Below are 24507 nucleotides of genomic sequence, written 5' to 3'. Positions count from 1 at the left end.
GTAGAAATGCTGGTCTGGTATTTAATAGTCTTCCATCAAGAACTGCACTTTGGTATTCTGCACAAACAAGACTTGCCGGTCTAAAATTGTTTTAATTTCTAACGTTTATGATGAGACACAAGTATGACATCTGCAGCAGGGTATCTTCAAAAAGTGAAGATACCTAGAAAGGTGATTACATCATGTCTTTAACAAATCTCAGACACAGTAACGTGCAATTAGATCAGACTATTTCAAGGTCAGCTCAGATTTTGTGTTTTTTATCTCTTCACTGCTGTCCTTAACATGCTTTTCTTAACCTCTCATCCTCCTCTTCCTTTGATGCCCCCGATGGATGCATTTAGCGGTTTGGTTCTGTGTGATCTTCCTTCCTTCCAGCCACAGTATCTCTAGTTAACTGTAACTTGCTCTGAAACTTCAGCTTCTCTGCTAAATGTGGCCACACTTGGGCAACAAGTGCCACGCCTGCGGGGTGGAGGAGGGCAGGGCCGGTAAAAGGACAGATCAGCAGTGCAAGTCCAGCAGCCAAGGCTCCCGAGAAACCCGGGGGAAGGCGGAGAGCGCCCGCCCAGCTAACCAGAGGGTGCCCCCCGATGCCAGAGGGCATCGCCCCGTGTCACCCTGCGGTTGCATGAAGCGACCCGCGGAGCCCAGCGGCGGCCGCCAGGGGCCGGGCAGACCGGGCCACCGCGGGCGGGGACACGGGGGACAGGTCGTCCCCGCCCGCCTCCAGCGACCGAGCAAGCGCAGGGAAGGCCTCTCCTGCCGTTAACTGCCTCCCAGCGGCTCTCCCCCCTTCCGAGAGGGACGCAGCCCTTATTCCCGTCGGAACGGGAGGCCGCCTCCCCCGCGGCACCAACCGGCTCCGGCAGGGCCGGCCGGCGGGCGCGGTCCGGGCAGCCCCTTGCTCGGGGAAGCCGCGGGGCTGCTCAGGCCCCGCCGCCGGTGGCCGGGCCCTGGAGCGGCGACAGGGCCGCCGCGGGAGCGTTTCCTCCTTTCCCTGCCGGGCTGGGGCCGAGAAGCCGCCCCGTCACCGCCCGCCCCGCCGCCCCGTCACCGCCCGCCCCGCCGCCCCGTCACCGCCCGCCCCGCCGCCCCGTCACCGCCCGCCCCGCCGCCCCGTCACCGCCCGCCCCGCCGCCCCGTCACCGCCCGCCCCGCCGCCCCGTCACCGCCCGCCCCGCCGCCCCGTCACCGCCCGCCCCGCCGCCCCGCCCCCCGACCGAGCCCCACCCAGGGGCGCGGCCGAGCCCCGTGCCCCGCCCGCTGCGCCCGCATGCGCAAACCACCGTGTGGGCAAGGAGCGTGTGCCCAGGCTGCGCGTGCGCCCTTCCTCACCCGCAACTTTTCTCCCGCCCCCAGGGACTTCAAGGCAAACCCTGGCTCGGCGCATGCGCTGGCTGTGCCGAGCGTCTGATTGGCTGGCCGGCCCCTTCAAGCCAATAGCAGTGACTCTTCCTTTGGCGGTGCAGTCGTTCTGTCTTCCAATGGGATTGGCCGTTGTTGTGAGGTTGCGGCTGTAGCTGCCCTTCCTTTCCCAAGTGATCCTCCGCTGAAGATGGCGGGTGCTGCGCGGCTGGGGCCGGGCGTGGAGGAGTTGACTTTGCTGGAGAAGTTGCTGGGCCTGCCGAAAGGGAACAAGTACGGCGTCCAGGGGGAGCGGAAGGTGAAGGGAGCGAGGGGGGGGGCCGGGAGCGGGCAGCGGCGCGGAGGGACGAGCGGGCGGGTGGGTGTCCACTGGCCCCTTTCCCCGGCGGCTTCTTCCTTCGCCCCTTCCCTTCTTGGCCCGGCGCGGCGATTCCTCCGCCACCGGTGCCACGGTGGCTGGGGCCCCCCGGGCCCCCCGCTCCGGAGCGGGCTTAGTGCTGGCCTCAGCTGCGCATCCCCGCACGCTCAGCGTTTCAGCGCTTCCCCTTGAGTGGGGGTCGTTCCCCCCGCCCCCCCCCCCCCCCCCCAACCTTTCCTTCACCGCCCGCCGTAAGTTGTGGCTGTAGGGCCTCGCTACCTGCTCGTAGGTTCTGGAAACATCTTCCCTGTGCCGATGGGAGGGTTGTCGTGTGTCGTTGGGAGGAATATGGGCTTAAAATGTACTTGTTCCTACACTGCTCTTCTCCCTGTGTTTTCCTGGGGCCAGTACAAGTTGTGTCTGTGCTGGGGTAGTTAAATCATGTGAAAAAAAGATTCGATTTTAATATCAGGAGTGCGTCTGTAGTGAACAGTTGTTACTCTTAAGTCTTTTGCTCTTTTAAAGTAGATGTCTTGGCATTTTAAAGTTCGTGTGGAAACACTAAGTTTCGTGGTTTAAGAGGCACTTGATGCATGCAAAATGTAATATGAAGCTGAGAGTGCCACAAACATGTGAGGGCTTTTGCATGGTCCTTTTGGAGGACAACTGAGAAAAGAAGCTATGTAGTCGCCTTAAGTTTTTGTATGGGGCTTTTCTCGACTTTAGTCGTAAACAGTAAAAAAAGTCCCAAATATCAGTATATTCATTCTTTGGTTCCAAAACCTTCCTTTATTATTTAACAACCTAGCTGGTACTTTAATGCTATTACTGTAAAGCATAAGTCTGAAAAATCAAGTAACTAGATTTGTCTAGTTTTTCTGACTGCATCTTCAGTAGAAAAATTTAATAGTAGTCAAAGATTCTTGCTACAATTGCAAAACTAATAGTAAGCTTTCAATTTGTAATTTATGTTAAATCAGAAGATAGAAGGGCTCCCCTGTGTTGTCAGATATTTTTAAAAAAGCATTTTAATCAGTTTCTCTTTATCATTTTATGTCATAAATGACTGAATGGGCTTTAGTCTGTTGAAGTGAGTTTCAATTAATTCACTTTATGACATTTAGTGATTCTTTTTCGTTTCTCATGGTTGAACATGTGCTAATGATACTAACAAAGTCATGGTTAAAGCTAGAGGTGTGTTGTGTTGTCCTCCCCTGTAGTAAATTCTGTCAGAGCATTTTGGAATAGAACAGTAGGTATGAATAAGCATTTCAGTAAGTCTGGCTACTGGTCTGCTCAGAGAGAAATGGGATGCTACTGACTACAACCTTAAGTGAGAGTTCTGAATCTGAGATGGACTTAAAAGTTAGTTAATAAGATTTCTGCTAGTGTTAGAACAAATTATACTATTTCTTATTAATATTGGCAGAATTTGATTAATTGGAGCTAAAGGTACCTTGGTTTCTCCATGTGTGTGTGTTAAATACATTTCTGTAAGAACTGAAAATCAACTAACCCAAAGAATAAAAAGAGAATGTACTTTCTTTTACCATTACTAGCTTGTTAATACTTCTATATTCTGATGTATTGCTTTAAAGATTCTTTTGAGGGGCTATAAAAAAATAGCTAGTCTATAGAGACTGCTTTTTGAATGAGTTTAGTATTACGCTTTTCTTTCTTCCAGGTTCCTGTTCTTCAGACAAACAATGGTCCTGGTCTGACAGGATTAATGACCATAGCTGCCCACCTAGTTAAACAGGCTAAGAAAGACCAACTGCTTGGAGGTACTGCAGAAGAGAAAGCTGTTGTTCAGCAGTGGTTGGAATATAGAGTGACTCGAGTAGATGGAGGCTCTAGTAAAGAAGATACTAGAATAATTCTGAAGGTAAGGAGTACTTCATTACCTTGCCACTTGTTTTGGAGCACATGCAGTGCTAATGTATGTATGAACAACCAATTAATAACACTGAGCAAATGCTGAAGACTTGACAGTATCTTTAAGTACTGGCTTTTATTCTCCTTGCTGCTTTTCACTTTTATTGACAAAAATGCCCCAACAATGTGAAACAGGAGGGAAGACAGCTTAAACTGTAAAATATGTGAAGCAGAGCTCTTACTGCATTACAACCACAAAACACGCAAAACTACCCAGGGTGTTCCGCACAGTTTAGAGATTATTCAACTAGTCTCTTACGAGCCATGATTATAACGTGGAGATTATTCAACTAGTCTCTTACGAGCCATGATTATAACGTGGAGATTATTCAACTAGTCTCTTACGAGCCATGATTATAACGTGGAGATTATTCAACTAGTCTCTTACGAGCCATGATTATAACGTGGAGATTATTCAACTAGTCTCTTATGAGCCATGATTATAACGTGGAGATTATTCAACTAGTCTCTTATGAGCCATGTAGAGACACCAGTTTCTTACCATCTTCATAAACCCTCAGTTATAAACAAGTGGGCGTTGTATTTCAAGATAACACTGCTCTGATTGTTTTAAGAGCTATTCTCATTGGGGTTTTAATTATGAAGTACAGGCCCTACTTGATGTTGTAGTAATTGGTATTGATATCAAAAGGAGTTACTGGACAGAATTGTGTGTGAAAAGTGAAATCGTAAAGGAATCTCTGCAGATCTGCCCTTCATATCGAGCTACTTTGTATGGAGGTTTTGGTCTGCTGTATTAAACTTTAATTGTAGTCTAAAGCTTACTTCCTCTTAAACAGCTGGAAGCAGAAGAGAGAATCTCAAGGGTCACCCTGTTACTTAAGCAGCCACATGGCAGGGGGTAGATGGCAAAACTTACTTTATTTTCCTTCTTGCTACTTGTGACTGGTAATTAGTATATTTGCAGTCTTTTGGGAACAGAGCTTGAAGAGAAAACTTGCTTTGTAATGGTAAATGCTAAGGCCTGTGTTTACTAGGCGTGTATGAAACAGAAGGGTGGTTTAGATGGAAATCACACGATGCTCCAGTGCTATTAGTGAGTCTGGATTTAGAATTAGCTTTGTGAGCTGCAATGTATTGGAAGGTTGACTTGACTTGAGGCTAGCAGAGTCTAAATACTTTTGACTTCTGTTAGATGTGGTGAATCTAAGTCAACTAGAACTATTGCAGGAACTGAAGATAACTGAAGCAGCGTTCAAGAATTAACACGCTGTGTTGCTTAAAATCAAGGAAAATTTTACATCTTAAAATAGTGTGAAGCAAAAGCTTGTTAGTACTCTGTGCTTTTCAAACACAGCTTCCTTGATCTTGAGGACTTGGAGTATCTTGCCCACTTTAACAAAGTTCAACTTGGTGAAAGCCCTAAAGAAGCATTTCTTTCACACCTCTGATTATATAATTATCTTGATTTCATTGTATCTATGGAATATCATTGATTGGTTAAGCACAAGTTTTGTTTACATTGCTTTTTTTGTAACTTCTCTGGTCTTTTCTGTGTGCAAATGGTATCAGACCCTTTACAGTCAGGGTTACTCTGCAGATACCACATGAAAACTATTTACCCCTTGGGTTTTCAGAATATGATTAAAGGAGGCATTGACTAATCAGGGTTCAACTTGAGGTTTAGCTGTACTTTGAACAGGTGGTATGACTAGGTGGCCCTCAGGGGTCTCTCTTGGTTTTTTGTTGTATTTGTTATAATACTTTATGGCAAGTATTAGATAAATGTCAGTCCTTTTTTTATAAAAAATTGTGATGCCTTTTGTTCTCTCAAACTGAGAAGACCATATGAGGAAAAAAACCTAAGTTTTTACCTTTCTTGCCCTTCTATCATATAAAAACCAAAAGCTAATTTTCTGTCTATATATGTAAAATCAAGTTTTCCAAGCAAAGCAAAATTTTCTTACTGAGAAACAGTCGTCACTTGAAGGAGAATCTCTGCCTTTATATTCTAATAGATATTGCTACTTTAAAATTTTGCTGTGGATTTTTTTTTTCTTAGCAGAAGAATTTATTTTGACACAGGGCTGCTGTGGAATTGTTCCAGCACTAATAATTTCATAGTATAGCAATTAAGATTTTTTTTTTAATTTGTTCTCTTGCCACCATGATTAATCAGAAAGAGGCAGCCTACCATTAAAGTATACTATGTCAAAAGGGAGTACGGGTGAAAAAAAGAAAAACGAAAATGGGGAGGGAAGTCTGAAGTTGTAGTTTTACAACATGTCTGGAATACACAATGGCAGTCTTGGGACAGTTGCAGCCTAGAGCCACGATTTATAATAAGCTGTGCCAAAAACAGTTCAGTCACTTCTGCTATAAACTTGAGGCTGCCTCTATTTAACCATTAACTTAGGTGATGTGGTTCTGAAAAATGTCAGTAAATAAGTGGTTTAATGTTTGTTAATTTGAATAGGAAGGTTCTTCTGTTTGCCTTAGGAAAATAGGTTCTCATATTGTTCTTAACTGATGTGTTGACTTAATCTGTTACTTGACATTAAAACAATCATGAAGTAGTTGGACCACCTCAACCAGGGTTTTTTATGTTCATTCAGGGTAAATGCCATACTGTTCAGAAGTGGCCAGTGGAAGTGCTCTTGGATTTTTGTCTGACTTTGATTTGCGCTCCTGTTCTGGACAAAAGTGGGAGCATTACCTCTGGACTGTTCTTCAGCAGATATGTAGGAATGATGATTGTCAAGAGGGATAATAACCTAATATCTGATGCATTACATTACCTTTCCACAGGATGAGAGTGTTTTCCTTTGCTTGCTTTGGTTAGTGATAAATCAAGCTGCAGAGAAAAAAAATATCTGGAAATTACTTGTACTTGAGTACTTGTGCTGGATAACTAGTAGCTTTTCAGCTCTTCTGGGAAGGAATTGAGAACCTTTGTGAAACACCTGTGCCATCAAATGTCTAATTAGATGTTAATGAATTCCTTTTCCAGACCAGGTTTAGCTCATAGTTTGCCAGTTCAAAAAGTTTTTTGCATGAGAATTAAAAATGTGGGCTATGCCCTGACAGTGCAGTTCTGCTTTTCTTGAGTTCTGCAATGTCAGAAGCTTTCCTGAGACATTTGAGAGTGCTCAGCTCTTTGTCTTTGTGTGGTGCCATATAAAGGCATTTAGGGCATAAATGACCTCGAGAATATCGCTGACTGAAAGGGTATGAAAGGATGTAAGGGAAGTACGTACACCAGCAGTGTGTTGTTGTGGTCAAAACACCCAACACAAAACTGGATTATGATTAGATCCATTGTGTAAGCTATTGAGTCATTGTAAGAAGCAACTGTTACTTACCTGAGCTGCTGTTTCAACTTGCAATGACTGGAAGGGATTCAGTCACCTTAACGGATGAATTGGATTACAAACAATTAGGTTGCATACTTAAAAGATAGTAAGTGATACTGTAGGGTAGCCGGAAGTGTGCTGTGGATAGGATGTGTTAAGCTGTCACTCTAGATATGGGCTGTAAATTGGATATTTTGCCATAGAACAAGCAAATGGAAATTCATCAGTTAGTCCATAAATAATGCAACATCTCTTCTTCTCATTACTCTTTCCCGCTCATACCCAAAAGTGGAATTGGAATTGCTGCAGTTGTTCAGCACATATTAGCGCATCAGACTGAAGTTATGCCTTAAATACCTGTCTGAAATTTCAGAAAGGTTTCCCAAAGGATTACAACAATAACTTTATATAGTTGCAAGCAACTTCCAAGACTTATTTCAGTCATTTAATACTGGGTTTGTATATGCATAATCAATTTAAGTAGTGACATGCAGTACATGAAGGACAATGATACAAATGACAGCTAACAGACCTGAATTTCTTGGATGTAATAGAAATTCAAATACAGTTTTGTATTCCAATTTTCATTAATCTCGCCAGGACAGGAACACTATTTTAGTTTAATACTATGGTCACTTAAAGATTGACTTTCAGGAATTTTATCACAGTTGGCTATTAGCCAATAATATAATCATTTATGGGAAGCATAACCCACGAGGCAGGATTAACTAAATGTGCCTAGTGCACAGGAGAAAAAAAAAAATTTCTGTGGTGTTTTGGAATTAGCTTGACATACAGAACGAAATCAGATTATCTGTCTGTTTTATGGAAGGAAAGTACATGTTCAAAAACAATTGTAAACTAATGCTAATTTATCCAAGACTAAACCATTTTTGTCAAATTCCATTTGCTCAGTTAGCTGACTTCATAAAACTTGATGAACCAGAATAAATAATTATTCATGCTGTAATGGCTTACCCTGCCTTTAAAGTTTTAGGATTTTTTTATTGATGAATATTTTGAGTATACATGCACAGTATAAAACTTGGGAATTAGCATGCCATAACTTCTTTGATGCAGAAATCCAAAATTTTGAGCAGGGAAATAACTGTGTTAATTTTACCTTGAGACATAATGAGCTTTCTAATTTACAAAATCCTGATTCCATAGCCTAGATAAAGAAGAAAAGGGGTGAGAGAGGGGGGTAATATAATTTCAGTGGTGTTACTTCTCATTATAATACATGTTGAATTTCTGGTTAATCAAAACTAAAAATACTGGTCAGAGAACCTGTGTCAGAATAGTTGAGTTTGATTTTTTTTTTTAGTAGACAAATCTTCCTGCAAGCTTTTTCTTAACATTGCATTTGCCTTTGTGTTGTGTGTTTGAAATTCTGCAGAACTGTAGTTACATGTTTAAAGTAATTTGAGCGCTAACTAACATGACCAAAGCAGTAAACCAGTCTAAAGAAAAGAAGCTACATAGCCAGGGGCAGATGACCTTACAGAATTTTAACTATGCAGGGGTTAATATTTTTCCCTGATTTGCTCTAATAAAAGAAATCAAAGTAGACATGAGGATGTTTAAATATTACAGAAGGACCAGAGTCCTGTCATGAAGAAGTTATCAAAGAGATAGTAAGGTGGCATAATGGAGTCAAACTTGTCAAATGCAAATGCAAGGTCAGATGTTTTAAAGTCTCAGCATTTTAGTTTTCTGTTTTGGGTTTTTTTACATATGCTCTGTAGGATATCTCCATGTTGGTAAAATTATGGAACCACAAAACCTACAATATGCTTAAGGCTAAATGTAATTTTTAGATTGTTTGCTAATTATTAGCCCTCTTCTCCTTGCCCTAGACTGCTTCTTAAAATGAAAGGTTGTCTTAAAATGGAACATGCTGTAATCTATACTGAAAAACTATTTCAGGGAAATTTGAAATGTTAGTTATGTTTAAGCTTTTTCATTCTCTTTCTGGGACAGGGAGAGTGGGTGCCTTCAGGAAAAAGGTGTGCATTTACTACAAGTTTTTTCAGCCAGCAGAGGAATAATAACAAGGAGAGTTTCCAAATCCAGGGAAAAGCTAGGAAACTTTTCCTACATTTCTGAAAATAATACTATAAAACTAAGGCTTGCTTATGCTAGCATCAGGATTAAAGTAGATAATTTCATTTGCTGTTACATTTATTTCTTTGAGGGAAATGGGGCAGAAGGATGCGTAAACAGGGTGAGAGGTAGGTAAGATGTGGAGAAAAGGAAGAAGAGGTAAAGAGGTAGAGCCGCTGTGTGATGCCTGTGATCTCAGAAGTGATACACATGAGTGATGGTGAGAATGTTGGCATCCTGTTTTCTGGCAGAGAATGACTGCCTACAAAAAGCCATGAAAAACTCTTCCAGTAATACAGATTTGAAATATTTATTCACTGAATCTAAATGAAAACTTCTACTATCCACCCGTATAGCTTCTGATACGGAATTGTTGAGAGAGGGATGATCTTAAAATGCTGAAGCAGTGCTCTCGTCATATGTATTTAGATAGCAACTGAATTGACAGTATCTGTTATTAAGAATTGCTAGCAGTGATTTCAACATTAATAAAAGCAGTTGTAAAATGATACCAGCTGATGGGTATTAAGTTTCTGGCACTGAGCTTGAAACACGTTGTTTGTCTCCCACCCCAATATCCCTTTGTGTTTCCCTGGTTCTCTCACATTGCAGTTCCAGAACTTTGCTGAACTGAAAGTTTCCAGAACTTTTGCATTGAGTGAGTCCTGGAGGGGAGGAGAAGCTGCTGCTGAAAGAGCAAAATGCTCTCCTTTGATCATAGGACTATATTTTCCACTTACCAAATGTTAAATGTGTAACAGCAGTGCTTCTGAGTCATATGCACTAATGACAAAAGATGCACAACTCCTGCATTTTAGAATTCCAGTAATCTGAAGTCAGGAAAAGACAGATTTGCAAGTATTTCTGTGGAGTTAGCTTAATATGTAAAATAAATCTCAGTTGTATTTACAAAAACTTGAGTGATGTAAGTGGGGGAATTATGAAAAATTATGCATTTGTTTGGAGACCAACATTTAAATTCTATTGAATTTTTGCTGTCAAAGAATTATGATACTTCAGTTATCTTGACACTTTTTTTGGATTCTTTTCTTTTAATGTCTTTCTCCTTTGTTCAGTTGTGAAAAATTAAAGCGGGCATTTATATTATATGCATGGTCTTCAGAGGTAGTTTTCTATTACTTTTAACAATTGCCTTAATATTTTGTCTTACAAAGTCAGTACTACAGCAGTATAATGACTTTTTCCTTTTTAGGATCTTAATTTACACCTTGAAGATAAAGTCTACCTTGCAGGAAACATTTTTACCTTAGCAGACATTTTGATGTACTATGGACTGCATCATGTCATGGTAAGTGTTATTTGCATTATTTTTATAAATACAGATATCATAATTGTTTACCTAAAGGGCAGTTTATTGTTGAAGTTGACTTGCTGAATTGATCAGTGACAATTACTGGACAGAAATTGAGAGGTTTCTTACAAGAACTTAAAAACAAGATTTTGTGTTCATTTTTTTTACTCTTTTTAATATTTAGCTATGAATCTGTCAAAGTAAGTGTATTGTCTGTAGTGTCCAGAGTGCTTTACTTTCCTCTTATGTAATGTAACAAGGGCAATAGCTATCCCTGTGTTTCTGGGTATGAGGAGTCAATCTGTTAAAGGCTGAAACATGACTGGCTTACAGAACTACATGGGGAAATAGATGAATCAAACTGCAAGGATGTGTCGGAACTGGAAGTACTAACCATGTTAGTATTGGAGAAATACTGCTGGTGCAATGAAAAATGTACATAAATTAAGCTCTTGAAGGATGAATGCCTGTAAAAGTGTGAGCCATAACAAAATGTCTCTTGTGTTTCAAGACTTAATGTTAAGACTTGATAATATACAGTATATGAAAATGGCATGGGGAGTTGGTGTGTAGGAGGAAAAAAAAACAACAAGAAAAAACCCAAACCTCCAAGATTTTGTACAGAATTGAGATGTTGAGATTCTTTGTAGTCAATTCAGGGTTTACTATGAAGTGCTTATAAATCGTTGCACCTCAATTCTGAACCCCAAGTGGTAGTTTAAAGATGAAGCAGTAGAAGTTACTTGTATTTTGGTGGCCGGAATGTGATTGTAAATGAGCTATCCTTCTCTGCAGTGGGTGCTCCTGGAAAAAAAACAAAGGACTTGCACAAAAAGGTCTGCTAAATTCTTGGGAAAAGATAAAAGCAGTCAGTTTCACATTAGGAAAGGGGGGGAGATAATCAGAAAAAGATGCCTCTGGCAAACATGAATTTAACCAACTGGGTGAATGGTTACTTAGTACATTTAAAAGAAGGTCTCTGGGAGAAGTGTGCAAGAATGCTATGCTTCAGAACAGAGGCTGGGGCAGGGAAGGGGGGGAGATAAAATAATGAAATACTATCGGAAATGAGGAAGAACTTATATGGATCTTCACTGTCCAGGAGTAAAAGTTCAAATGAGAGTGTGTCAAGCAGAGGAGAGGGAAGGGAAGCTTCATTTCTGAAGGTTTTTGAAAACATGTTGGAGTGAGTCACTTAGAATTAATTCTGTTAAATCTTATTTGCCTTGTAAAACACCTTTAGTAGGAAAGGTGTGTTGACTAGAGTGTCAGAATGGGTTACCTTTCACATATCATATGTAGACATAGAAAAACATTTAAGTAATTTCTAAATATATGACTGTATATGCTGTAAGAGTACGAGTTCAAAGGAGACTTTTTTAAAAAAAAAAGACTTAGGCAGGGGAAAATAAAGCATATTTTAAATTTAGTTTGCTCTGGAGTAGACCACCTAATCAAGAAGAAAAGATACAAGTTATTGCTTTGGGAAATGGAACAGATGGTAAAAACAAATGACTTGGTGCTCCTGGGTGCCTGTAACCATCCAGACACTACTTGGGACAAGTTTATATTACAGCATCTGTTTCTGGAATGTTTGATTTCATGGAAGATAATTTTCTGAATCAGAAGGGTATATATAATGGGGTGGCTATCCTAAACAAAGAGGAAAATCTAGAGGCTACTAGCTAGGAATAGCATGTATTCTGAAGCTTTCAGAATTGGTTAATATTAGTACTTAACTATAGGGGTAAGATCTTGAACCGTAGAATTCTGTGATATTTTTTTTATTTTTTTTTTTATTCCCACCCCCTGCCCTGTAATGAGAAGCAAGTATGCCCAGAGCTGCTTCTCCACCCTAAGCTTTAGTGTGGTAGGAAACTGCTGTATCTCTTGATGTGATGAGGTCCAGGGAAGCAGTTGGTCATATTTACCACTGTTTCAGCTAAGCCTTTTAGAAAATATCAATACATGTTTCCTATAGTCCTTCAAGAGAGGAGGTGGTAATGGGAGGCATGGGGGTGGTGGTGGAGATCCGCAGTTCTTGCTGTCCATCAAGCTGTCTAGAAAATTGATATGAAAACATTACTGATAATGACCTTCAGGATTAATCTGCTTTCATAGACTTGACAACTACATTCTAACAGACATTGGTAATAAGATACTGTAAATATTACCGACATGCCATGATCATCCCAAACGAGTCAAGTATTATTAAAACTTTAAAAATCTTCTGCTGCACACTTCATTGGAAGGGTTTTCAAGACCACCCAATCCTTTTGGACCCAACCCAATTGTATTGTCTTTAGACACTTTTACTTAAATACGTATGTGGATAAATACGTATGTGGATAAATACGATGAACAATGAAGTTTTACTGGGTTAAAGCATAGATTGCAGAGAAAACATGAATTCGGAAGCATTGCTTGAGGATAGCTCATGCAATCTGTAAGCATTACATTCCCCCTGTGGTAATGAGCTTGCTTTCATATTTTTTTTTATTTATTTATTTAAAGTAAAAAAAAATCCCTATTTTTTTATTAAGTATTTTCAAACACCCTGAGTCCAGTTCTCTTTAAGAGAAATCGTCAGTACAAAGATCGATCTGGGTTTAGACTTGAAAAATTTGTCAGAACAAAAGTAGGTCTCCAATCTTTGTTTGACTTGAAAATTTCTTTAATAAGGTCTAGAAAATAACTGCTGGGTGAAATCTCTATCTGCAAATTGAAGAAGCCCCAGTCAAAATTCTCAGGTCATGTCAAGTATAAAACAAAGTAAGTTTGCTCTTATCTTGTCAGAGCTACCGATACTGAATAATAATTAGACTGCAATAGTTTATTTTCCAGTTAATTTTTTCCATAATGAGCATTGATGAATTTTTGTTAATATTGATATGGTGCTTACCTTAGTACTGGGATAACAGTCTTTCCTTCTAAAGAATGCTAGAAATGGTATTTTATACTGTTTTTTCTAATTCAGTTTAAGAAAAGATTTAATTTTAAGCATGTTACTTTAACAGCATAAAATTAGTCAAAACTGTGTGAAAGTTCATTATTTTGTTAAATACACCATTCAGCTGTTTTTGTGTTTTCCCTTTCCCTCATATCTAAAGGCTAAATTTAAAAAGTGAGTTATCTTATCCTTTCCTTGATGCCGAAGAACTTTAGGTGCAGGCAGGTTTTTAGACTTCCCATGCACATGCAGGGTGTGGGAATGGGAATTTATGCCTGCATCCACAGCACTACTGAAAGCAAATATAATTAAAGCTTGTGTATTTATAGCCCTTCTAGAAACTCTTCTGGTTGCATTGTATGGTGACCACCCTGGTTACCCTTTGTGAGTTTTATGGTGAAGAATAAGACTTCTTTTTTTTTTTTGAAAAAAAAAAAAAGCCTGTCAAATTGAGTGCCTGCTTCTTTGCTATTAAAATAATTGCTTTAATAGCAAATAATTATTGTAACAGCAGAACAGCAGCCTTTCTTAACTTGGGGGAATTATCTAATTTAATGAGAGAGAACAGAAAATACCCATCTAACAAAATGTTGTAAAAAATGCCATGGAAGTGATCTCTAAACAATTAACCTAAGAGTTATGTTACAAGTGAAAAGTAGAGCATGCCACAAAGTGCTTTTTAATGTATTTCACTGATAGGGTACATTATGTAAATAAGTAGAAGTATCTTGTGTGTTATGCCTAGAGTACAAAAAGGGGGTTGTTATTAGAGTAGCTGTCTGGTTTTGCCCTTCAGATATTTTTTCACTGCTCTGACAGAATGGAGAACTAGTTTTCCAGACTTTATTTTTTATTTACATCAAAGAAATGTGAAGATTGAGATTTCTCAGTATAAAATTATGGGAAGAAGATACTGTATCTGCTGCGAAATCTGAAGTTTAGTTCAGCATTTTCATAAGAAATTGCTTATCCATTAAAGACTTTGAAAAAGGGTATTGTAATTATAACTTTATGTACAACACTCAAGGAACTTGAGTGTTTGGTATTTTTTAGTACCTGCATACGCTTACTTTTCTTTGAGTAATTTTAGATAGCCTTAGAGTACACATGTTCTTTTCATGCTCTGTGTTGCTTTGTAAATGGTTCTACATCTTCATACCAAGCACCAGCTTCCAATTACCACTAATTACAACAAACTGTAGGTGATCAAAAGCATTTTTCCCTAAATGACGCTGCATGGATTTCTTTTGTCCTGAGTATACTGTACTTGGAGAAGCTCAGGTAATTTGTGAAGCACTCAGTGTTACCTTTTAATAACTTCCACCTTGTAGTGCCTTTAAAAATTCTGGAGTTTTTCCCTTTACCAGTGTTGTTCTCTTCCTCTTGACTAATGCTGATTAGCTCTTAGGTTTCTAGCTCAGCAAAATTAGTAAGTGGCTGTGTTTTAATTGATCTGTCTGTGCACTTCTTTCAGACTATGCAGCTGTAGGAATAGTTTGTTTCCATGCCAGCAGCAGGAGAAGCAGATACTCATGTACTACCTGAACTGGGGTTCAGAATTGAAATTGTTGCTGTGGAAGTATGTTGACAGTGCTATGTTTGTATTCTGGTGAGTGAGTCCTGTAGGAAGAAGAGCTACTTGGGTTTAGGAGCAGCTGTGAGATCTCTGGTTTTTGCTTGTTGCCACAGTTTGAATGTTCCTCTTAACAGAGCTTTAATGCTCTGTGGTGTTGGTTTAGAATACCTTTCTGCAACTTCCTGAAATTCTTCTTCCTTGGTATTTTTCCAGTGGTTCCTCTTGTAGCATATATATCCTTACCTTCTTTTCTACCTCTACATGTTTAAAGCTTTCCAGTTCTAAGCCAAGAGCTGGGCTGTGTGAGAGGACAGTAAGGAGAAGCAGCAGACATTATAGGTGGCCCTTAAAATATAAAGGTCAGGAGGTAAAGTTTAATACAAAACTTAGTTTTAAACACCAGCTTTTCACTCGTACAGCTGAGTAAATGAGTATGTATAGCTGCTTTTGCGCTTTAAAGTTTGTTGGAACATACTTGTTTCCAGCTGTCCTGTGCCCAAGATGAAAGTTGCAGGGAACCTGCATTATCCATGAAATCTGGCATTTGCAGAACAAGGCATAAGGCATATGCCATCTGTTTAGCTTTTGAGGAGGGGATTAACCTTGATTAGCTTTAGAAGTCTAAACATGAAAAATATTAGGCATGTCTGTCTAGTGATGTCTGTTAAAGCTATCCTCTACAGGTGTGCCCTTTTTCATTGACTGCAAGTGTTGTCAAGGTTGACTAAGTGAAGCTTGATGTCTGCCTTAGCTAACTGAAAATGAAGTGTTGCGAATCCCGCACTGAATGGTTTAGGTATGGGTGAGGTAAGTTAGGGTAGTTGATGTGAAAATCATGTTTTGTTTCAGATACAGTTTTTATAGTCTCTTTTGAGGACTACCCCATTTGAAATTCAGTTGTAGTAGGTTAATGCGAGGAAACAGCTTATCAGTTTCGAAATAATTTAACTTCATTACAGGGGAATGAGGAGACCTGAAATTGCTATTTAAGGAACAGTAATACAGGATGGGAATAGTTTTTCTACAGCTGGCTTGAAAGACTCTGAACTAATAAAAGATTTTGCTGCAAATTTGGGGATGTTGCCGACTTGAACTTAGACGACTTTGAAAGGTAATAGTTAAGATCTGTAATTGTAGATGACTTTACCTGAGCCAGTCCTCTGATAAAAGTAAAGGTAGGCTTGAAGCACTTCATTAATCTTAGCCCCGATTCCTGTGGCAAGGAGCTGTTGCAATGGTTACGTGATAGTTGGAGGCTTCTTCCTGACTGATCTTACAGCTTTTTGATGTGGGTTAAAATAAGCAAGTGAATGTGCTGTTGACTTGAGAACTCTGGTAAACAGCAGAGCCTCAAACTGTAGGACTAAGTGATGGTACTTTGTGAAGTTTGGACAGGTTTCCAGTTTGTTTTGCTGTAACTTGACTGATGCCATTGCTATCTTAATGTGAGCTAGCCTGTCTGAACAGTTAAGTGTTAAGCTATGCTGTTGCTCAGTAACTATTGTATGACTCTTGCTCAAATTTTTCTATCCAGTCTGAAAAAAACCTTACTCCTATACTTACAGTACACTTGAAGTACAAAGTAGTTGCTTTTCCTGTAAGGCAAGACCGCCTGCTAGATTAATGTGAAAGACTTATGCATGTTGTGGGACTAACTCTTCCGTGCACCCCTCAATACTTAACCCCATGAACAGATGCATTGAAGTCAAGCAAGCTAAGGCCCTGTTTCCCTCTCTTGTATCACACAAGTGTACATTCCACACTCCAGGTCTGTTCATTTGAGTAAATTAAAAGTAAATGTATAGTTGGGGCTGTGAATTTTAATATGTGAAATTAAGAGAGAATACTGCTGGCCTGTTTGTGAGTTGAAATCAGCTGTAAAAACTATCCACTTTTATTTTGCCTTACCACTTGTTAATACATTGATAATGCACTGCCTTTTCTTACTGGTGCCTTGTATTTCTTCCCAATGCAGGTGGACCTCACAGTGCAAGAAAAGGAGAAGTACCTTAATGTGTCTCGTTGGTTCAATCACATTCAACATTATCCAGGTGTCCGACAACATCTGTCTAATGTCGTCTTTATCAAGAACAGATTATACACTAATGCTCATTAAGGAAAATCTTAATGTCGGGTTGGAAGGGTGTCAGGGAGTTTAGAAGTTATACTGTCCAAAACCACTAACTTGAAAATAATGGTTTGTAACCTTCTGTATGTGAACCAAAACTGTTGATCCCTCAGATAATAGAATTGCATTGAATTGGTATTGTTCGTTCAAGAAGTTGAACTTAACTAAATAATTGTATCATGTATCTGATTAAATGCAGCAATGGTAGAAAGATGGGAATTGAGTTTTAATTCACTATATTTTAAAAATGAAAAGTTATTTCAATTAAATATTCAAGTGTAATTATAGGAAAGATTTACTTATTTTCCTTCAATTATTCACTCCTGCTATTTATTGAATTTTTATCTATGTCCCGCTTTCTCTCCATTTTATTTTCCATGGATGTTTACACTAGTTTTGTAAGAGTTAAGAGCTATATTGTGTGCCAAGGATGTGAAAAAGGGAACATGCAAATGTTACAAAGTATTTATGTGACTGAATAAATTATTTTGAAATGTAGTCTTAATTTGGCTGTGGAACTTTCTAGTTTTTCTTCACTAAAGAAAATGAACATTTTTAAAGGTTAGTTCACTTGCTACTTCATTTTTAGTTATATGGACTTTTAATTCTAGAAGTTTCTTTCAAACTGGGTAATAATGCTAGTGTTTTTCAAGATTTTGCATATCTCTCCTTTCAGACAGTATTCACACAACTCCCAAATGCAAGCTTTGAGATCCTAAAAAAAAAAAAAAAGCTGAGCCACCCCCCCAAAAAAAAAAAACCCAAACAAAAACTGGCGGAAAATAACTCGGATTAAAATAACAATGAGCTAGTTGGCAAGCAAAACAAAAGCATGTTTTAGTTTGTTTTTAAAACCAAAGACACTTGGATGGGTCGTTTCACTGTAGAATGTGGTCCCTCCATTCTTCTCTTGAGCAAATTTAAAAGCCCTAACATAATGCCCTAAGGATGTATCTGAATTGGGTAATTACCTTCTGCACAATTCAGTTAACCTTTGTTTCAAAATAACTGGAATTACAAAAATATTTTTGATACTTTAATTGATAAACTTTTGTTGCTTTCTACAACAGCGTTCAGCAAGCGACTTCATTTGTACATTTTTTTGTCCTAACTTGTGTGCTGCTTATCTACCATAGGTAGATATTTTCAGCAGCTGTTTGAATGTTACAAGGCCTTAAGAAAAAAAATAAGGATAATGAAATAATTAAAATATATCCTAACACATAAATGGATAGAAGAATATGGCATGAGTAAGCTTAACTTGGATAATTCCAGGCTCTTTAATAGGTGTTTTCTGTATATACATAATTTCTCAGAGGGTTTGCAGGCACACAGTGTTACTTTTAGGAATGTCTTCTATTGCTAAAAATGAAAGATTTTTTGTTTTGAAAAAGTTCTTGTTTTCCAGGGGTCTTAATTCTTGGCTTCTACCATTTCTCCTGTGACATTACTCTTGCTCCTTGCTATTCAGAAGTAAGCCTTTGTAATGAGTATCTCACTGAAATCTTGAGATCTGTTCAAGAATGGTGGAGTAGGCTTTAGTGCAAATGTACATTGTAAACTTCTTTATATTTGATTACCTGAGGGCTTCAGGTTTTTACTGTCAGTACTTGCACTCTCAATTCCTGATTTATTCAAACATTTGTTACCTAGTAATACACATATAAGTTTGCTTTTTTCCCCCACTTATGGCTGGGAGCAAGTGATGATGAGACTTAGAAAAATACCTGCACTTCTACTAATTCTGCTATAACGAACCATTTTCTGTTTCTGAAGGGGAGCGTGAGCGGGAATCATCAGTGCATTTGGTCAGGGTTTGGGGAAGTTTCACATTAGTCTTGCAGATTTTGTTTATATATATGCTATTGCAATGAGAATGATACAAACTTTGTAAAGCGTACGTGCAAGCCTTCTTCCAAGGGAACAGCAGATGACGTTACAGCTAAGAACACTCAAAGGGAACCAGAGCTAAAAATATTGCTGAAAACAATACTGTTATCTTTTCAGACAAGTTTTGAAGGGATGATGCTAAAAAGTGTCTTTCTTTTTTTTCCCAAACAGCCGCTGTTTCTAAGTGTTGGGATTTCTCAAGGTGGCTACATGCTACTGCTGCAGTATCCCCTAGCCTCTTGTGCCAGTTTTATTTTCTCTGGTGTAGAACAGAAGTATTACTTGCTGCTGAAATGCTAAAAAAAAAAAAATCAGCTGACAGCTGAAATGTTTAGAAAAGGATTAGTAAAATTTAACTCTATACTATCTAAAAGGCAGTTGGTCATTATCATATACAACTTTGAGCATTTCAGTTTTTTCTCCCCTGTATGGAGAAACTTAAGGGGGTAGAGGGTTAAAAAGCAAAGAAGGATGAATTGAGACACTGCCTTTAGAGACAGGACTGGGAAAACCAGATGGTATCGATTTCCTCCCCTATCCCCCTTTCTGTCTAATGTCTTTTGATCATCAAGGACAATTAAATCTGTTAAAAAAAAAAATCTAAAAAAACCCCATAAAAATGTAGCTTGGTCTATCTGAGATTGTACGAGGTACATTTTTTTACGATGATACTTCATATTATTTACAGATGAGATGTACGTGAGCTCTCGAGTTAACATTGATTGTCTGTATAGAGTGCATGGGTAAATGTTCTGCTGTTCTTAACGCTACTGCCACTTGTCTTTCTGTAATATTTTATTATATTTTCACTGAACATCAGTAAAAGTGACTTTTCTCCCTTGCAACCCCCTTCTTCCTTCTTAAAATCTCAGTTGCTGAAGGGCACAGTAAATACTGTGATGTTGTTTTACTTTTGTTGCTTCACAGTTTGATGATGATGATGACCACCGTGATGTGTGGAATTTATTTTCACAGCATTTCATGAATGGTGACACACTCATTTGTTAATGTATCTCATTGCAGTATTATTTTGCATAATTGTTCTATCTAATTTATTCAAGGGGCCTGACATGTTATGGTCTTTTAAGTATGTGCCTCTAGGACTTGAGGTTGTTGCCATATGGTGAGATAGTGCTACATGACAACCTTTCAGCAACTGAAGAATTCAACAGTGAAATAAATATGATAATTTTAAGTGTTCAGTGAAATGTTACACTTACCACTTAGATTTGTCTTTTTCCCCTTGATGCTGAGATGACCAGTGCTTGCAGAGAAGCCAGGTTGAAACTGATGTTCAACTGTTGCATTGGGTATGTCGGAAATGTGCTGATTATTTTTAGTAGTCTTTTCATATGTGACTTAATTTTCAAATGAGAGTTCAGTTTGACTTCGGAAGTCTCTAGGGGCACTGAGACAACTGGGCAACAGCAATTTATAGAAAAAATCTACATTTGATATAGGATTAGAGAAGAGTGAGTAGGAATGAGAAATTTGAGCTGTGTTACACTGAAGAAGAAAAAACAGTTCCAGTTTAGACCTAGGTACAAAGAAAATCTGACCATTCTGATGGAACTGAAATGTAAGCTTTTCAGCAGCAAAACTGTATAATTTTTTTAATGATACCTTAAATTTATAACATGTTTTTTTGTCGAATTCTTTTTGTATCGTCAGTGATTCACCTACTAGGTTGGCATCCCAGTTTTCCACACAGAAAACAAGTTAGGAAATATCAGTTCTGGTTAACAGTTGACACAGTCCCATCAAGCACCTTGTGTTTGTTACCTTTCTTCACTGCCACACTGTGCTTGCTTTCAAGGTTTGCAACTATTGAATTGCCAGAGATTGTTTGGGCAGGATGTGTAACATTTGGACAGTGAAGTCTCCTGGGTAGCATCTTAACTGCTTGCCTGTAAGAGGGTCTGTTTTCACATCCTTTTCATCATTTTTTTTTATCTTCTAATCCTTCTTTATAGCTACCCCACGCTCTTAAGTATTTTTAGACTAAAGCAGCCTTTCTCCCAGGAATTTCTTGCTACTATCTGAATCTTTTGAAAAACACAGGCCTGGAGAGGGACTTAATTTTTGTAAGGTACTTCTTGAACTGCCCAATAGGTGTCCTAGCTTAGTGGAGTATCTTGATTAACTAATTCTTCAACTTTTGCTTTCTTTCTCTCACACAAACGTACACACGTTTATTTAAATGATAATTATAGCTGATGGAAGAATAATTTAGACTTCAGCGTGGGTGTGTATCCTGAGTTATTATCAAGCAGCTGAGACTAAGGTTTAAGATGGACATGAGTACTTTGCAATTGAAGACATCTTATATTATCTAAAATATATGAAGATATGATTTAGAAGTGTTAACATGGTTTTGGCCATGAAATAAAATACATACAAGTAACGTGACCTATGAAGAGAGCTGTAGGACTTGGGCATCTATTCTTCTCTTGATTAAAAAGCAAGAGATGATCAAAACTCTGCTCCTCAGTGCTGTGGGTTTGGAACAGATGAGGATAAAGTACCTAAAAAGAGATTAGCTGAAAGAGGTGAAAATAAAGGAATAGATACAACTAAAATCATTATCAAGAAATCCAGCATAAGCTCTTCAATTCAGAAGTCTGGTTTGTATTCTTTCTGGTCTGCTAGCATCTTCTGTTTGCATCTCTGCAGGTGATGTATGGTTTGTCTGCTCCGTGAATCCTGAAGTTGGGAATGGAGACGTTATTGTGATTTTTCTCCCAAGTAGATTTGCCTTGGTATGGCCATAAATTGATTTTATAGTTCTATGTGTATACAGAACCTAGTATGTGATTATTTTTTTGTACCTCTTGTTTTTGTTTTTTTTTTGCTAGGAAGAGGGATCTGTAGGCCTATTTGAGGTTTTTTTCCTTTTAATTTTCAATTTTATCACTTCTTTCAGTCTTTGGTGTGTTTCACAGTCTTTAACTTCAAAGTATAATTGCAATGATGCAGCTGCTTAATGGATTAATACATCTAATATTTTCCCCTAAGAGCAGTATTTCTTCTTTGCATCTATAATTGAATCGTGCTGCTGCTGTCCCTGACGGAAATTCCAAGTTTCATATTCACCGTACACCTGAGCACATGCTTACTCACTTGGTAATACGAAGTTTTGTTCTGGATTTATTGAAGTTGAATTGTATTTCACACATCTTTTTTGTGCTTGAATTTTATTGCAAAAGACATTTGAGGGGAGATGCCGTCGTGCGCCTCTGCTGTGCTGGGCTTTCGGATTCAGGCAGTGTCTTTGTATCCCACTGCTGCGTGTCTCAAATACTAGATTTGTAGTACTTCAGAGCCCAGCTCCAGGGCGATATATAAAGATATCACAGATCTGTTGGGGGGTGGGGGGGGTGGGGGGTGCTGTAGCAAGGGTTACTTGTTGCTGTTCCGTGCATGTTCCTGCAGGCGTGGCCTTTATTTTCCATGCTGGTAGTGACTACAGCCACTGTGGCTGCTGCAGAGCGCCGTGCATCCCACCTCTTGGTCTGCTGGCAGGCACGAGGTGAGTAATTTTTCATTGTTGCTGCATCTGAAGGATTCCCCTTTCCCCATGCTACCTTGGCCCCTTCAGGAAGATTTTCATCTATTAAACTTCCCCTTCTCTGTTGGAAGAACTAAATCTCTTTCAGTATTTCCAGGCTGGTGATCTAATTTGACAGCTCGTCAGTGATGTCTGTTCCACTTCAGAGAGGCAGGTAGCCTCGGGCTAGCCAGCTGCATTGTGGATTCTGCAGATTTGGCTTGCTGTTCCTGCTGGGTGTCATCTGTCTTCTTAGTCTTGCGGTGGATAATTTTTGTCCTCCCTAGCATCATCTGCCTGAGCAGTTTCTGCCTGGCAGGCCTGTCCGTCCAGGTTGAGCATCAACTACAGTAGCCGCACGACTAATCTGAAAAGGCACTCCTCCAAAGAGCGCAGCCCCAGGCCTGCTTTGGCCAGCATCGGCATCGCGGCCCACAAACTTCCAGCCATCATGATCGTGGTCTCGGTCTCCCATCACGGGTGCAGCCCATGGACTTATTCTGCTGGCGCAAAGTATGTCCCCCGCCTCGCCCTCTTAAGGGCCGTCGCTCCGATTCCTCCCGTCTCGGCAGACGTCTGCCTCAACAGGTTTGGGTTTCCCTGCCTGTTGCCAGCATTTGACTCGGACACTGCCACTTGGATGAAACAGTCCTTTAGTGGATTATCATTGCTAGACAGCCTGTGGGGGAAATGACAGGACAAGGCACGTTCATCTGAAGATTTTGCAATTCAGAGTGCTGCTAATGCTAATGGGAAGTGGCAGGGTGATCCCTAAAAGAGAAAGCGGGTTCCGTTGCACGGCAAAAGTGACAGAGGTTGTTTCGCCTCTCTTCCAAAAAAATACATGATGACTACATATGTTGATTTTCATGCTCCAAGCCATAGCTATTTCCATATTTTTGTGACTTGATGACTACTGCCTACAAACTGGCAGGTTAGGGGCTCCACAAGTATTGTCTTTTTATAGCCATCACCTCTTTAAGTCCTCCTTAATTTTTTTAAATATGTTTGGAGAATAAGCTTGATGGGGCAGAGAGAGTAAGGGGGAGAACCAGGCATAAATGTAGAAAATAAACAATTTTAAAAAACAAACAAAAAACCTGTATTCAAACAAAGAGGGGAGATGGTTTCAGGATAGTAGTCCTAGAAACCGATGCACTTACCTGTCGGAATTTGCCCTTGTTGCAGGCCCTTAATTCCAAATCTGACATTATTCATGATCATCTTTCCTAGAAATGCAGTAGTTACAAACCCCCTTAACTACAGGATTTCTTCCTTAGCAAATAAAAAGATAGCTGGAGCGTAGGGCTTAGAGAAATAACTTTTCTCAGAGAAAGACTAGGAAAGGATGGCAGCTAGACCAGAAAGGGATAAAATTAACATTTGAATAATTCTACTCCTAATTATTAGTGACCATCAAGTTAGCTGGACTGTCCTACAGACATTATTAATGGATGAGCACTAGCTAGTTTACTGGTGATTGTTAACCCCTTACATGCTTTGGATCAAAGTAGAAAAATATAAATACTACTCCATAGGTTGCAAGAGGTGGTTACTTTTTTTTGGAGGGGGGAGGTGGGAGAAGATACGTGAAAGGGAATGGTATTTTTTAATAACTGTTCTTTTCTCTGCTAATGGCCTATTTAATGTAGTATTGGCAGACTATGTAGCAATGAAGGAGTGAAAAACATATTTTTACTGAATTTAATAATAATGTTAATTGAAGTATTGAACACTTCCCAATGAAAGATTCATTTTATTAAGCAGATCCTAATCATATTTTGACTGATTTTGGAGGAGATTTTCAACCAAACCAATTCACTCGTTTTTAAAGTTGAGTTTAGAAGATTATATATATTGTCCAAAAAATATTATCGTGATTTCAGTGAGCAGTTTCTGGGCTTTGATGATGGGCCACAGAATTTTAATAAAAGGATCATTGTTTGTGTCAGTTGTAATAGCTTCACACAGTAAAAAAAGTATTATTTTTTTTTCCCTCAGCCAAGCAATTGCTCCTAGTTAT

General features: G+C 39.3%; 1 protein-coding gene across 1 annotated transcript; it reads left to right on the top strand.

Annotated features, from left to right (window-relative positions):
* The first annotated feature begins 1499 nt into the window (after positions 1-1499).
* Positions 1500-19523, top strand: EEF1E1 (eukaryotic translation elongation factor 1 epsilon 1). The gene is made up of 4 exons (XM_037380498.1): positions 1500-1666; positions 3411-3611; positions 10295-10390; positions 16895-19523. Exons 1-4 carry the CDS (start codon positions 1559-1561, stop codon positions 17033-17035), a joined length of 546 nt encoding a protein of 181 aa, XP_037236395.1. The 5' UTR covers positions 1500-1558; the 3' UTR covers positions 17036-19523.
* Positions 19524-24507: the final 4984 nt, after the last annotated feature.

The sequence above is a fragment of the Falco rusticolus genome, chromosome 3 (assembly GCF_015220075.1).
Source record: "Falco rusticolus isolate bFalRus1 chromosome 3, bFalRus1.pri, whole genome shotgun sequence".
NCBI classification, from domain to species: Eukaryota; Metazoa; Chordata; class Aves; order Falconiformes; family Falconidae; genus Falco; species Falco rusticolus.
The sequence above is the reverse complement of the archived record's forward strand: the minus strand, read 5'-3'. Positions and strand labels throughout refer to the sequence as shown.

Coding starts and splice junctions, on each gene's coding strand:
- EEF1E1 (XM_037380498.1), top strand. CDS start 1,559: ATGGCGGGTGCTGCGCGGCTGGGGCCGGGCGTGGAGGAGTTGACTTTG. Junction 1,667..3,410: donor GCGTCCAGGGGGAGCGGAAG/GTGAAGGGAGCG, acceptor TCTTTCTTCCAG/GTTCCTGTTCTTCAGACAAA. Junction 10,391..16,894: donor ATGGACTGCATCATGTCATG/GTAAGTGTTATT, acceptor TTCCCAATGCAG/GTGGACCTCACAGTGCAAGA.